Source organism: Leucoraja erinacea, chromosome 36 (genome assembly GCF_028641065.1).
Source record: "Leucoraja erinacea ecotype New England chromosome 36, Leri_hhj_1, whole genome shotgun sequence".
Lineage (NCBI taxonomy): Eukaryota > Metazoa > Chordata > Chondrichthyes > Rajiformes > Rajidae > Leucoraja > Leucoraja erinaceus.
In genome coordinates, this window is record NC_073412.1 from 442,501 (window position 1) to 458,689 (window position 16,189).

At 45.0% G+C, this 16,189-nt stretch overlaps 1 protein-coding gene across 1 annotated transcript in view; it reads left to right on the plus strand.

Moving 5' to 3' along the window:
* The window catches only part of LOC129713638 (neogenin-like), a 106,421-nt gene that overhangs the window by 52,160 nt on the left and 38,072 nt on the right, over nucleotides 1–16,189 (plus strand). The window contains 2 exon segments of the mRNA XM_055662838.1: nucleotides 15,038–15,313; nucleotides 15,834–15,984. Coding sequence (XP_055518813.1) covers nucleotides 15,038–15,313; nucleotides 15,834–15,984 — 427 coding nt within the window.

The window sequence follows — 16,189 nt, forward strand, 5'->3', positions numbered from 1 at the left end:
AGTAACTCAGGACAGGCACCATCTGTGGAGGGAACGGACAGGTCAAGACTCTTCTTTGACTCTGGAAATGGGCAAGGTAGCAGAACTTCCTGTACTTTTGTATTCTGTTCTCCCACAATAAAACAAAGACATTTTGTTAATTTGTCAAATTACTGGATAATCAATATTTGGTGTCCTGATGCAAGGACTCAGCTCAAAATGTCAACTATCCCCATGCCTCCATAGATGTTGCTTGACTCACAGAGTCAGATTATTATTGGTAGACACAAGGAACCGCAGATGCTTGTTTACTAAAAAAGACAAAGTGCTGGATGAACTCAGCAGGGGTAGAAGTGAGAGGGATAAGGGTAGGAGTGAAAGGGAGAGAGGGGTAAGAGGGAAAGGGAATGGGGGTGAGAGGGAGAAGGGGATGGGAGGGGGGAGAGTGAGTAATGGGTAGGTGTGAGTGGGGATGAGAGTGGGAAGGGGTTAGGAGTGAGAGGGGCTCCTGCCACCCACCCACACACTGTAAATGCGGAGCCTCTGTTTCCTGCATTGCCGGCTCCATTGCAACCTGGGCTGTAGTGGGCAGGCCAGTGGGAAGTGGAGTCCCCGGGGTATTGGGTGTAACAGGTCCCGGGGAAATGTGCCTTGTCAGGAGCCCACTTGGGGAAGCAGCCTCATCTCACTCACACTGAAGGATTTCCGTTCGGTGCCAGGCTCCACAAGGTGTCTAATATGTTGCTGATTAATTCCCCCCGGAGCTCCCAGCGCAGAAACATTCAAATCCTGGAGTGTGTCTTTTAGAAGTAATTTGTGCAGACATGAAACTACCTCTCGCCTGGTCTGTTTTCTAAGGGTTGCCGGGAATATGCGGAGTGGATTTCTCCACACGATGCAATGTCACTGCTACTGAAAGACGAAAGGCAGAGCAGTTCCCAGATTGGAGAGGTTTACTGTGGCCCGCAGTGGTGGAGGTGCCCTGGGGAAATCTGTCATGGATACTGTCAGCTTGGGGTTGGTATTGTATCAGGGAAGACGCGGAGTGGAGAATGTCTTATCTGGAACTGGAATTGCAGCAAAAATAGCTCAATGAACAACATTCTACAAAGCAATTCTGATGCTGAGGTCATTACGATGCGGTGATGATAAAGATCAGGAACCCTGGGTGACAAGTGATGTTGCAAATTTAGTCAAAAAGAAAAAGAAAGCACATGCAAGGATGTACAGGAAGGAACTGCAGATGCTGGTTTAAACCAAAGATCGACACAAAAAGCTGGAATAACTCAGCGACTGGAGACAGCATCTCTGGAGAAAAGGAATAGATGACGTTTCAGGTCAAGACCCTTCAGTCCATGCAAGGATTAGTAAACTAAAATCGGACTGGCCTTACAAAAAAAGTGGGAGGGAACTCAAACAGGGAATTAGGCCTAAACAGGTCGAGGAAATATCCAAGGTGGGTACAATTAATGAGAATCCCAAAGCTTTTTATACCTACATTAAAAACATGTGTGTAACTAGGGAGAAGGTAGGAAGGGTAAAGGGAGGAATTATAGCTGGAGGCAGAGGGACTGGGTGAGTTATAAAACATGACTTTGCTTCGGTATTCACTAAGGAGAAGGACGTGAACAACAGTGACATCAGGCACATGTAGACAATAAAGAACTGCAGGTGCTGGTTTATTAAAAACACAATGCTGGAGTAACTCAGTGGATCAGGAATATGCTGATGTAGTCTGACCATGCGTGTCACCAGAAAGAGGAATCCAGGCGAAACATCTTACAATATACTTGGTGCCACCCTTGAAGAATCCAAACAAACCAAGTATCTTGGCATCAAATTGCAGAATGATCTGTGTTGGAATGGTCAGACTCATCATGCAACGGTGAAAGCAACAGGTGTCCTAAACTTTCTGAGGTGCAACTTTCACCATTCAACTTCTGTCAAGGAGAAGCTATACTTCACCCTCGTGAGACCTCATTTGGACTATGCAGTTGCAGCATGGGACCCATACACAAATAAAAACATCTCTTCCATCAAACGTGTCCGAAGACAGGCAGCTCGATTTGTTACTAACAACTATGAGAGAGAAGCGAGTGTCACCAAACTTCTGAATTCTCTGGGGTGGGACCCTCTCCAAGACAGACGTGAAGCTCACTGTTTGACCTGTTTTTACAAAATGTTAAATGGTCAGCTCGACATAGATTACAAGACCTACACCAAACCCAAACCAATTAGGAGCAGACGAAGGCATTCGATCCAATTTGTGATCCCAGCTACAAAGACAGATGTGTACAGCAATTTGGTCTTCCCCCGCACAATTAAAGCATGGAATAATCTCCACCCTACTATAGTTACCCAACCCAACTAAATTTAAAGTAGCTCTTTCTTCCCAATAACCCTTTCCGGCTTAAGCCCTCCCTTCACCACCTCCAGTTTAAATTGCATTTGGAATATTTTGGAGGAACAAGAAACCAAGAACCAAGACGTTGATATCAAGAAGCAGGAGGTGTTGGGTCACAAAGAGCATTAAGGTGGAGAAGTCCCATGGTCCCGATGGTATTTATCTCAGGTTATTGAGGGAGGTGGGCCTTGCCAGAGATCTTTACATTAGCCACAGGCCAGATCCCAGAGGATGAATGGTGGCAGTGTTGTTCCTCCGTTTAAGGAGGACTGTAGGGACATCCCAGAAAGCTGTAGGCTGGTGAGCCTTGCATCAGTGGAAGAGAGATTATTGGAGAAAGTTTGAAGTGGTAGGATGCACTCGTATTTGGAAAAGAATAGACATTAGGGATAGTCAGCATGGCGTTGTGTGTGGTTAGTCAAGTCTTACAAATTTACTTGGGTTTTTTGAGGAGGTGACATAGATGATTGATGAGGGGAGGGGAGGGGAGTGGATGTTGTATAATCAGACTTTCGTGAAGCTCTTGCCAAACTTCCTCGTGGTATGCTGATCCAGAAGATAAAACACATGGGATCCATGGAATTTTGTAGATTGGATTCAAAGTAGGTGTGCCCATGGTAGACACAAACAGAGCAGTGGTGGGGAGATGTTACTCTGACTGGAGGCCTGTGACCAGCAGTATTCTGCAAGGATCAGTGATTGGTCATTTTATGTTTCTGATATTAAATGATTTGGACACTGGGATGTCTTCATTGGTTTTAGTTGGGGAGTATTGTCAATGCAGAGTAAAGGGAGTGCTAATATTGTGCTGTAACAGCTGATTGAGGTCAACTATCCAAGTTCTCCACTAGTATCTGTCACTATGATAAATGGAAACATAAAACCAAGGTACATATTAGAATAGCAGCGGATCTCCTCTCTCTCCTCCACTTTGTTTCTCAACAACTGCCTGCTTCATTTCTACAACATGGCCAAGTACAAACAGGAGGAGGCCACTTTGCTGTGATTGCTGATTGGTGACACCGCATTGCTGCATTTTCTCATATCTCTTAACAACTTTGGTTAACAACAATCCATCAGTCTCAGATACAAATCTACTAGTTGTCCTAGCATTAATTACTGATGGATAGTGAGTACTAGACATGCCACCCTGAGTGTGGGATGTTTCCTTTCCGTACTCCTGCAAGAGCTGATTCTGTTCCAATTTTGCTGCCTGGTTCTAAACTCCCCGGTCATAGAAATAGATCATCTTTCCTCTTAATAAATTAAAAATGTCAACAAAACCACTTGTGACCTTCAATGTATGAGTCCAGATTGTATAATCACTACTTGAAACTCCCTCTCACAGCCTTTCACATTGGTATTATCACTTGGTTTGTTCAGGGTCCTCCATACCAGCTGCCCATCGTCTGCCCTGCATTCCCCCATGTCCAAAACCTAGCCCTAGCTCCTCCAAGTTTATTTATCTCACTTTTGGATCTGTTTTTACTCTGTTCTCCCTGTGTATTAATGTGAAGTTCTTCAGATTGTTTCCAATGCACTGCCCCTCCAACAGTGTGGTGTTCCCTCAGTATTGCCCCTCCAACAGTGTGGTGTTCCTTCAGTATTGCCCTTCAATAGTGCAACACTTTCTCAGCACTGACCCGTCACTAGCACAGAACTCCCTCAACATTTCCCTTCTGATAAGATGGTGCTCCCTGTTCACTGGGCCCCTGATAATGTGACATTTCCATTGTATTGCTAGTACAATGTGAGTGTTGTTAAGCTGGAAAGAGTGCAAAGACAATTTTCAAGAACTTTGCCAGGACGATAGGATGAGGCTGGGCAGGTGTATAAGATCACAAGGGAAATAGACAGGTTAGATGCACAGTATTTTATCCAGGTGAATCAACAATCAGTGGACACAGGTTTAAGGTGAGAAGGGAAGGATTTAATAGGAACCGGAAAGGCAACGTTTTCACACAGACTGCGGTGGGTGTATGGAATAAGCTGCCAGAGGAGGTAGTTGAGGCAAGTACTGTAACAACATTGAGCACATTTGGACAGGAAAGGTTTAGAGGACTATGGGCCAAATGCGACTAGTGTCGGCATGGCAAGTTGGGCCGAAGAGCTGAGTCTGAACTCTATAACTAATGCAGCTCAGATTATGTCTCAACTGATGTGGAAAGTATGCATTTAAATTTTATATTTAGAATTAACATACCTTTGATACAAATAACTACATTAACATAGAACATAAACCAGCATGGGATAGAAAATGCAGATTAAAAATCTCCATAAAGGGTGTTAATTATGCCCAAAGTCAGTATTTATTAGGGTTGCAGGCTGGTTATATCAAGGAAGAGGAAGTTTCAGAACTGGTAGCTCAAGCCACGGCTATCAGTGCAGGAGCAATGTGATGGGGATGGTCTATATAGGACCTCATCTTATGGAGAGTTTGAGTGAAGAGAACAGTGGGGATTGTTTTGATGTGGCGGGGATTGAAGAGATTCAGTAGGGAATGAGATGCATATTTTTGGAGAGACGTTGAGCTTTGGGAGACAGATCCAAGGTTTGAGAAGGTGCAGTGGTTGAAGATCAGTCTGTTGAGTGAGAGGATTCATGACAATCGTTCAGAAGGAGAACATTCTTTCTCCCTGAGGAAAGTTACCATGCCAACCAATATTGGAACTATGAATGGAAGTCTCATGGGTAGCGGTTTTGTAGAAAAATATTCAAGAGCAGGAGCCTCATTTGGAGAACGATTGGAACAGCAAAGACAGTTTGACGGATGAGAATCCCTCACTGACTTTGTTTGGGACATCAGGGGAACAGAGAACAAGCCAAACCCTTGTCTCTGATGGGTGGTTGTCAGTGATTCTCATCTCCATATATCCGAGCTGCAGTTTCTGCCAAGTGACATCCTGCAGTGGATCAGGCCCCGTGCAACTTCTCATGACTGCTGTTTCACAGTTGCATAGTGTGTAGGGTGGCAGGGATGGAGGTGAGCTGGTCAAGGTCAAGGTTGGTAGTGTTATCCAGATAAGCTGCAGTGAAGTCACTGGTGGACTTGTGTTCAAGGTAAATGATTCCTGTTGGCTCTTGTCCCAGAGCCCGCAGTCTCTACGTTAGGAGTGGGAGCAGAGAGAAGTGTGTGGCGGTCATTGCACTGACAACTGCCTTGTCATGTCACTACAGTAGGTCAGCTGAAAGTAACCCCTGTGTGGCTGTGTTTGTGAGTGTGTGTGTGTGTGTCTGTGAGTGTGTGTCTGCGTGTGTGTCCTTGTGTGTCCTTGTGTGTGGTTGTGAGTGTGTTTGAGTGTGTCTGTGAGTGTGTGTTTATGAGTGTGTTTGAGTGTGTCCGTATGTGTGTGTGTGTGTGTGTCCGTGTGTATGTGTGGGGGGGGGGCATGAGGGTGCGAATAAGCAAGTAAGCACTTATTTGATATTTTCCAGCTCAGAAATTTGACCTGCTCAGTTAGTTAAAAATAACTAACCTAGATGAAGAGAATGAGGGCACAAAACACAACAAGAACAGTCAGTGGTCTGCATTCACCCAGGAGTCATGCTCACCAGCAGGAAGAGTTTTGCCTTGTCTCTCTGCAACTGCTTCCAGCCCATTCAGTAATTTGACATGCTAAATAAACCTGTTATTGATTAACTCCCACGCAAATGGCTTCCAGGCTCTCCTTTATTCTTGGAGCTAATATCTCCCGGCCTGCTTTGCATGTGGTGAGTGCGGCAGTTTGTCGCTGTGTGGGACTCGATCATTCCACCGTTTATTTGTCCCTTTCTATCGTGCAGTTAATGCACAAATCACACCGGTTATTGTGAAAGGCCACCTCACACACAGGGCCATTCCTGCAGCAGCTGCCTGCCTGCTAGCCAGTGTATTTTATAAATAATACTATAATATTGTATTCTGCACTCTGGCATTTCACACTTTGCACTAACTGATGTGTGTGGTTTGATTGTATGATTAGACGGGATAGCACACAAAGTCTTTTGGTACACGTGACAAAATGAATCGATACAATAAATTATAAAGTGGGGAAATGCAGCATTGTCCGTGATGCCTGGACCTTCCTGCCCACAGCCACTCAACAGTAGAGGAGCTCTCAGATTGGCACTGATTGGCACGTGGTGTCCACGTATCAGACCTACAGTGAACCCCTCCGAGGTTTGTGTAAGGAGCGCACCACACATCAAATTAATTCCCCCCCTACCCTCCAGGCACTTCCTGTCCTTTATATGGAAGAGTTTGCAGTCCCTACACTGGCCTCATCGGTTTCCTTCGAACCTACAAACCAGATGCAGAAGTAAACCTTTCTCAAATTCCAGGGACTGTATCTGAGAAAAAGGTTGTGTTGTTCTCTGTGACTGATTCGAATCCTGGCACATTTCTCCCAACTAGATTGGGTTTGTCAGCAGATTAACCTCTCTCTCAGGGGGAAGTCAAAGCCCTCCGTTCCTGTTCGCACCCTCATTGGAGATTTCTGATTGTTACTTTCTGCACAAGTTCTGCCCAATAGCAACTGGTGGCAGCCTGTTTGCAGCTTTCCAATGGGCTCTGAATGAGTGGCATCAAACCAAGTGTCAAATTAGTGAAGATAAGAGGGAAATAATCTGAACAGCTCAAGGAGTGAGGATGAGAGGTTGTGTGCCGTTTACAATCCTGCAGACAAACGCTTATTAAGTAGTGTGAACATTCATTATTTTCCATTGTCTCCTAGGATATCTTGCTATAAAACAGTTGCCCACTTATAATGAGAATACCACTCCATGCCAGAAATCTCCAAAGCCAGCACTAAATAAATGCACTGGACCCACACTCTTATTAAAAAACTAACAATGAAGTCCATATTTACTATCAAAAGTGCTGACAAATCAATCAAATAATTATCACCTCTTAAACGTCAATTTTGTATTCTTCTAACAAAGTCCTTTTCTTCTCTTTCTTCGTGACACTCGATTCTGATAAAGGATTATACTCTGTTCAAACAATCAAAACTCTTTTAACAACCCTGTGACATTCCTGGAGTGAATGTAAGTAAAGACTTGCTGTTTGATTGACGATCCTCTCATTCCTCCCTCACAACGCTTCTCACCCTGGCTCTTTTATTGATTCTGCCTTGCTCAATGCTTTCCACTCTGATTCCTCAAGCTCTTCACATTCTGTGTCTGTCACAAGCTGGGGTCTTTATTAGACAATTCCCCCCCCCCCCCCCCCCCCCCCCCCCCCCCCCCCCCCCCCCCCCCCCCCCCCCCCCCCCCCCCCCCCCCCCCCCCCCCCCCCCCCCCCCCCCCCCCCCCCCCCCCCCCCCCCCCCCTACCCCCCCCTTCTCCGGAACATGAGGCAGGGATGATGTGAGGAGAAGTTTGTCCCGCAGCACCGTGTAAAGTGTTTTGAAGTTTGCAGGAGATGCATATTCATGAACTGCCAAGTTACAACATCGAGGTGAAGATTTATACACAATTTCTACACTACATTCATGACCTTGTGTGCATTTGTATGTGTGCACATGTGTATTTGTCCATGTGTCTGTGTGTGCATTTGTATGTGTGCACATGTGTATTTGTCCATGTGCATGTGTGTGCATTTGTATGTGTGCACATGTGTATTTGTCCATGTGTCTGTGTGTGCATTTGTATGTGTGCACATGTGTATGTGTCTGTGTGTGCATTTGTATGTGTGCACATGTGTATTTGTCCATGTGTCTGTGTGTGCATTTGTATGTGTGCACACGTGCATTTGTCCATGTGTCCGTGTGTGCATTTGTATGTGTGCACATGTGTATTTGTCCATGTGTCCGTGTGTGCATTTGTATGTGTGCACATGTGTATTTGTCCATGTGCATGTGTGCGATTTGAGACAATGTTCACAATGGGACAGAGTTGAATCAAACTCAGTGGGTCAGGCCCCATCTGTAGCGAACATGTATAGGTGATGTTTATGGAAGGATCACCTATCTATGCTTCCCGACTTGAAGCATCACCTTTCTATGTTCTTCAGAGATGTTGCCTGCCCGCTGAGTTATTCCAGTACTATGTATTTGTTTATTTTCAGAATCAGGTTGCCATTGGGCATGTTGGGCTGAAGGTCTGTTTCTGTGCTGTATGACTGAATTATATATACTCTAAAGTATCTCTAAAGTGCTTTGAAGTGTTCTAAGGTGGTGCAAAGTACTGTTAAATGAGAGCTTATTTACTTTGAGTGTCATCGTCTCTTTCTCATGGATTTCCCCTGTGATTACTTCTCCCATTCAGACCGTACAAGGCAACTGTTTTTTTCAAAATAGGATTTGCCAATATCCACCAGCCAATATCTTGCTCCACCTGTTTAATGATATCACCTCACGACTCAGTGACATTTCTATTTTTAGTATTATTTTAGTTTTTAGTTACAGTGCCCTCACTTATCTTCATTCTGTTGTGCTGCAGCAAGTAAGAATTTCATTGTCCTATCTGGGAGGGACACATGACAATAAAACACTGCTGACCCTTGATAATACAACTGCTGAAGGTAGTAGCATAATGAATTTTGAAGTGTTTAGACACATCCTATTTGCTCAAGCTCAAACAAATGCCTCAAAACTCACCCGATCTGAACCCAACTGAGCATGCCTTTTATATGCTGAAGAGAAAACTGAAGGGGACTAGCCCCCAAAACAAGCATAAGCTAAAGATGGCTGCAATACAGGCCTGGCAGAGCATCACCAGAGAAGACACCCAGCAACTGGTAATGTCCATGAATCGCAGACTTCAAGCAGTCATTGCATACAAAGGATATGCAACAAAATACTAAACATGTCTACTTTCATGTACATGACATTGCTTTGTCCCAAACATAATGTTGCCCTGAAATGGGGGGGACTGTATAAACATTGCTGTAATTTCTACATGGTAAAACCAAAATGTATAAAACTGGCCTTTATTAAAATCTGACAATGAGTACTTTAACCACATGTGATTTTTTTTCTATAAATAAATAAATGATGGTTCATTGTCCCAAACATCATGGAGGGCACTGTATCTGTGTAGTTACTGAGGTGACTGAGTGACATGGAAGGAAGTTGGAGATTTTGATACCTGGTTTGCTACGTGTGTGGACGTGTGTGTGAGCAACAGGACAAATCAACCAGCTACTCCCTTCTCCCAGGGCAATATTCCTAGCATTGATATCGTTTATTATTGTCACGTGTACCGAGGTACAGTGAAAAGCCTCAATTAATTTATTTGGTTCCGATGGGCAGGGCATATTGTTTACATGGCAGACACTCATCTTCCTGAACATTCCCGTGCTTTCTCCAATTTTAGATCGCTAACCTCACTGCCCTCCCCCATCCTAAATTCTCCCCTTCTTTGTGCCCCACCTGCACTCGCACCCACTTCTCCCCTTCCACATACAGTTCTTTCGCTGACCACAATTCATAACTCTTTTATCCTTATCTCCAACATTTTGTCTTTTCATCTTTGGCCTTTGTCCAACCATTGCCTGTCATATAAAAACATCACCTGTATCCACCTATCACTCACCAGGCTTTGTCCTGCCCTCTTCCTCCCCCCCCCCCCCCCCCCCCCCACCACAGGCAGCCTGAAGATGGGTCACCAGTCCAAAACGTCACCTATCCAGAGATGCTGCGTGACCCACTGAGTTACTTCAGCACTTTGTCTTTTTTTTGTAAACTGGCTTCTGCAGTTCCCTGTTTCTTCACAGAACATGGAACAGTGCAGCACAGGAACAGGCCCTTTGGCCCACAATATCCGTGCTGTACATGATGCCAGGTTAAACTAATCTGCCTTTGCCTGCTTTATATCCCTCCATTCCCTGTATATCCATAGGCCTTTTAATTTCAATATCTTAACTTAAGAAAAAAAATGCTAGTCTCCACTTTGCAATTTCAATGATCCTTTATTGAACAGCTTGATTGTAATCATGTGTAGTTTTTTCTTTGATTGGATAGCAAAAGCTTTTGACTGTACCTCGATGTCCGTGACGATAATCAGCTAAACTCAGCCCCAATCTGGCCTGTGCTCAGATGACATTGGGGGCGACATGAGGCTGCTACACTGTGGGGCATTGCTGATTGAAGTGCTCCCAGCATTGCTGCTGTTTCATGCCACTTCAATGAGATGCAGTTTGAGGCTGCGATGGGAGTCATCAATTACCTGCCGGCTGTGACTCAGACGAGGGGAATATTGCTCGCACAAGGGCAGCCGGTCTCTGCGGGATTTACCCACAGCTCGTGTCTCCAAGAGATGAACAGAAAACGATTGAACAAATTGCAGGGCAAAATACTTCTGCTTCACAGGGAATATAAGGTTGATAATGGTACAAAAGTAATGTATTAATTCATCCTTTACTACAATCAAATATCTCAGGCCCTTCATAGAGTTCTATCGAACAATTTGTGATGAAGAATCACACTAAGGTTTTGAGGAGTGTTGTACAGAGGCGGGAGCAGCTGGTGAGTTAGGGATTGAATTCTGGGTCGTGTGGAGATAGGGCAGCCGGTGGGATGGATGGATGCAGGAAGCCTGGACAATGTGGGGATGTGGGGGCCACGCACGAACACTTGGGGAGCAGTTAGGCAGCCATGGGTTTCAAAAACAAAGTTGTAACTAGACTGAAGAAACTCTACTGATCAGCACCTAACTGTTACTAAATATATTTGATTCTGTGCAGGAAGGAACTGCAGATGCTGGTTTACACTGAAGATAGACTCAAGATTATGGAGTATTTCACTGAGTTACTTCAGCTTTTTGTGCCTATATCTGTTTTTGTGCTTTCTTTAAAGAGTTGATCCAATACACTCCGATGGACTTGGGAAAGGTGGCTGTGAATTGCAGCCACTCTTTATAAAGGGGATCAGAAAGTCTGAGCAGCTTGTCCTTCACACAGCAGGAGATGCTGATGGGGGATGTGTTTAACATGTGGAGCTCCTATCTGTGTCCCCTGTCCCCTAACCCCACCCCCAGGCATTTTGACAAGGGCCCAGCGACTGGTGTCATTGCCAAGGACACATGGATGTGGGAGCCACCACTGTGCCACTGACTGGAGCACTCACTTAGCTGGCTTTTGTTGAGTTTGCAATGAGGAATTTCAGATTGTGGCGATTGTCCAATCTGGAATGAAATGACTGTCTGAGAGGGCAGTAAAACAAGATTCATTGAATACTTGTAAAATATAATTGGAAACATTCAAAGGAGACAATTGCAACCCTGTAGGAAGGAGTGGGAGAGTGGGACTAACAGGAGTGCCGACTGACACTGGGCCCAGAGACCAATGTTGTGCTGCCTACAGTTTGATTTATGTTGTGTGTGTAGTAATTGAACATCAGAGTGATGCATCTCGGAAGGCGATTCCTTCAATCTCCTTATAGACGGTGAAACAGATATTTTATTTTCAAACGTCAAGAGAATCAAGGTTGTGTTTCATTCTCCTGACGAAGGAGATGTCTTAAACATATGTTGCTCCCTCTCCCTACAGACCACAGTGTCGTTCAAGGGTGGGGAGAGGTGACTGTCTGATACAGAAGATTCAAGCTGCTGAGATTCCACGAGCTGCTTTTGGTGACCACTCTAATTGACACATTTTTCAGCTGTCTGTAACTGGGACAAGGTTTCTTTGATATTGGAGTTGCCATGGAAACAACCTACTCAGTCACAATGAACCATTGCTGAAAGGGGAATCTTATTTTTTAAATAATTAAGTAGTTGAAGAGGTGCAACCTGAAGGTTGTGTGAATTCCTGGCATCAACGTTAATAGAGGTAGTTAAATGGGAAAGGATTTGATCGTGTTGAGAGCCAGCACTGGCTCCAGGGTGGGGGGATACAGTAATGGGGTACTTCAGGTCTGCAGGAGAGAGATAGGAAGCACTGCACACAAAGGAACAGAAGGAATGTGCCAATGCCCACATCCCCACTCCCCCCCTCCATAAAGATCTACGCAGCACACCAGCCCAGTGTTCCACCATCCAGGACAGTCTCATCCTGCAATCTCATCCCGCACTGCTATTATATGCATTTGTTTTGGAGTCTGCTGGAAGTGTACAAATGCATCTTGTAGCTCGCACTCTGCAGTGGCTTAGAGACACAAGACTGTAGAAGCTGGAATCTGGTGCAAACTAAGTCAGGCAGCTTCTCTGTGTAGGAGCAATATGGACAGGCGATGTTTCAGGCCAAGGCCCTGCATCTGGACTGAAAGGGTAGAGGGGAAGTAGCTAGTGTAAAGAGGGACGGGAAGGGGGAGGGAGGGGTGGCCAAGAGCTGACAGTGATGGGTTGATGCAGGTGAGGAGGAGTGTGTCGGCAGATGACGGTCAGAGGGTGGAGATTGGCAGGTGGGAAGGGGAGAACAAAAGGCTGCAGGTTGTGGAATCAGATGGGAAAGGAAGCTGAAGAATGGAAATGAATGGGAAAGAAGGCGTGGGAAAGATGGGATGGGAGTCTGTGGGGGAGCGGTACTTTACCAACAGGTTAGTTGGACATTAGTCAGTAGCCGTGTGAGGCAGCTCTCTGCAGAGTCAGTGCGTTTTGTAACTAATGCTTATCCTTGGGTCCGTTTCCTATTTTCATTTATCCCTAGTTTGCTCCTGTTCACTGGGTGCTACTTTGATTAATGTTGAATTGTTTTTCCTCCAGTCCTCTGCCACTCTAATAAATGTGCCTTCCTCGTGCAGGCTGTGCAGTATAGTGATAGTGGAGACGGACAATGTGGGAGGTGTACTAGTAGTGGTATGGGGTGTAGGAAGGAAATGCAGATGCTGGTTTAAACTGAAGATAGACACAAAATGCTGGAGTAACTCAGTGGGTCAGGCAGCATCTGTGGAGAGGAGTGGGCAACGTTACAAGTCGACACCCTTCTTCAGTGGTATGGTGTTTGATTCTGGAGACTTGCGTCTCTGCCCCCCAACCCGGCCAGTGTATGGAGCTATACGGTGTGGGATATAGATGAGTCAGTTTAGTCGCTGCCAGAATGGGGAGCAAAGCTTTCAGCAGGTACTCAGACTTCCGCTGTACTGGGTCCAAGCCAAATCCCACTGGTAAATTTACTCGTGGGGATGGGTCTGAACTATTATTGCAGATAGACCTAAAATAGCCAGAGTGTGAAGACATTGGCTGCGGATGTGACAGTGTGGGATGGTGTGAAGCAACACCATCCGAGTTATCAGTTGCTGCTAATCAGCAATTTAGGCTCATTACAAAACATGGGCCAAGGCACACGTTTGTTTAGCCAGTTTGTTACTGATTGTAACTCCTATTATAAGGTCATAATTGTTAGGAATAGAATTAGGCCATTCGGCCCATCAAGTCTACTCCGCCATTCAATCATAGCTGATCTATCTCTTCCTCTTTACCCCTTATCCTGCCTTTCCCCTATAACCTCTACTAATCAAGAATCTTAAAAATATCCGCTGACTTGACCTCTGGCAAAGAATTCCACAGATTCACCAACCTATGACTAAAGACATTTCTCCTCATCTCCGTCCTAAAAGAACACCCTTTAAATCTGAGGCTGTGACCTCTAGTCCTAGACTCCTCAAATATTGGAAACATCCTCTCCACATCCACTCTATCCAAGCCTTTCGCTATTCTGGATGTTTCAATGAGGTCCTCCCTCATTCTTCTAAACTCCAGTGAGTACAGGCCCAGTGCCGACAAACACCCATCATATGTTAACCTTCTCATTCCTGGATTATTCCAACCAGTTCTCCTTTCATCTTATTGCTGCTTCCTGGTTGACTCATCTCTCCAGCTGTCCAATAGCATGAATTCCTAGCAATAGATGCTGCTTTTTCAGGTTTCAGCCACAGAGACAGACCACAAAATGAGGAAGGTGTTCAAGGCTTGTACTTCTAGCAATAGTGTTGCATCAATGAGTTGTCATAACCCAGAGGAGAGCATTTGTCATCTCAAACTACAAAGTACTTTGTTTATGTTTAGGCCCCATAGTCCACCTTAAGCTACTGAGGGGTCTGTGCCATCATCTATGCTTCCATGACTGCAGCATCAAGGGAGTGCTGTTACTGGAAGTGCTGTCTTTCAGCTCATCCATTGAACCAAGGGCCATGTAGTAAACATGGGTGTTCCCTCGCCTATATGCTGTAGTTGAGTTTTCCATGTCCTGATCAATATTTATCCCTCGATCATTATCTTTGATTGTCTATTGATTGGTGTTTGTGGGAGCTTGCTGTGGATATATTGGGGCTGCATTTCCCACATTACGTTTGTGGCTTTACTTTATGTTGACATCCATGCACCTGAGAGAGATGATGGTGCGGTTGTGCTTTAGAAGCTCATAAATTAGCTGTTAAACACTTCAGTAGTGATCTAGAAACTGTCATGTTGCACGTTGTATCAGTGAGATGAATGGCTACACTATCATCAAAATAGAAGATGTTGAGTACTTATCAGATCAGAACACACCTGTGGTGAGGGAAACATTTACAGTTCGAGTCCGTGATCTTTCATCAGAACCTCTTCAAAGGATAAGCGTTGTGCTGAATTGTTAACTGTGTTTTGCGCTCTGTAGATCCTGTCCTGCTTGCCTATTTCCAAAATTCTCAGCTTCTGCTTCAGATTTCTCGTATCTGCAATATTGAACTTGTAGCTAGAAGGTTATTATTTGTGTTGTGTTGATGTATGTGTGACTCGTGACCTTGCCTGTTCCAGGTCTTCCTCGGTTCAGCGGTCAGCCAGATGGGGTCTTTGTGCACGAAGGCGACACTGCCCTGCTGGGATGCGAGGTGAATGCTGATCTCGTTCCATTTGTGCGGTGGGAACATAACCGGCAGCTTGTGGCGGTGGAAGGCAGGTTCCTGAAACTGCCCAGTGGTACCTTGGAGATCAGCAACACCTCCAGCAATGACGCTGGGTCTTACCACTGCTCTGTGGAAGCCGCAGGTTCTTCCAAGACAAGTGAAGAGGTGTTCCTCACCGTTTTGCCAGGTAACTCTCAGTTGCAATAAACTGTGAAATGGGCAGGAATCTAGGGCTAGACTGGTGAGATCCAGCCAGTCTACACAGAACAAGTCTTATCTGTTCTCAGAAGTTACATCAAGCATGTTTCATTTCCAGATGGACACTGCCGCTAGTTTGGAGGTTTTGTCCAGAAAAGCCAATTGATGATTGATCAGAGAATGTGAACTGTTTTACTGTACAATTGGGAGAATATCTGTTCGAGTTTACCCATTAATGAGAATGTCTGTATCCCTGTCCAATTATGCTGTACTTGCCATTTTCTTTGAAGCAAACATAATTCCTGCCTTGCATTCAAGATCCATTTTACAAAACATGTTTTAACTTGTATTCTGCTCCTTCTATTGTTTTCACCATTTGTCCAGTGGTTTTTCATACAAGATGCTGTGTATTAAAGTCTGCTCTGTATATAAAGCCTAGATGCTCTACATTTACAGACACAGAAGCCTGTGCCGCTGTGATAACCAACGGTTCTCTTGTACTTTTGCAGAAATGGATGCGGATCGGGAGGCGACATTTCTCCAGAAACCTGCCTCCGTTAGTAAGGTGGCAGGCCAGTCACTGATATTGCCATGTGTGGTGTCTGGCTACCCAACACCCACCGTTCAGTGGCTCCACCATGACGAGATCATCTGGGAAAGGTCTGGTGTTTTCATTTATCTCATTAATTTAAGATTATTTTGGGGCAATAATCAGGCTTGGGAGAGCATTAGTGATCATTCGATTGTGACTCTTAGTCCTCCAGTACTTTGTGTTTAGTGTGAGGTTAGGACCTTTCCTGTTGGCAGGAAGGTTTATCATTTTGCAATGACCTTGAGTTGGGACAGCTGTGGAAGTTCAGCGATG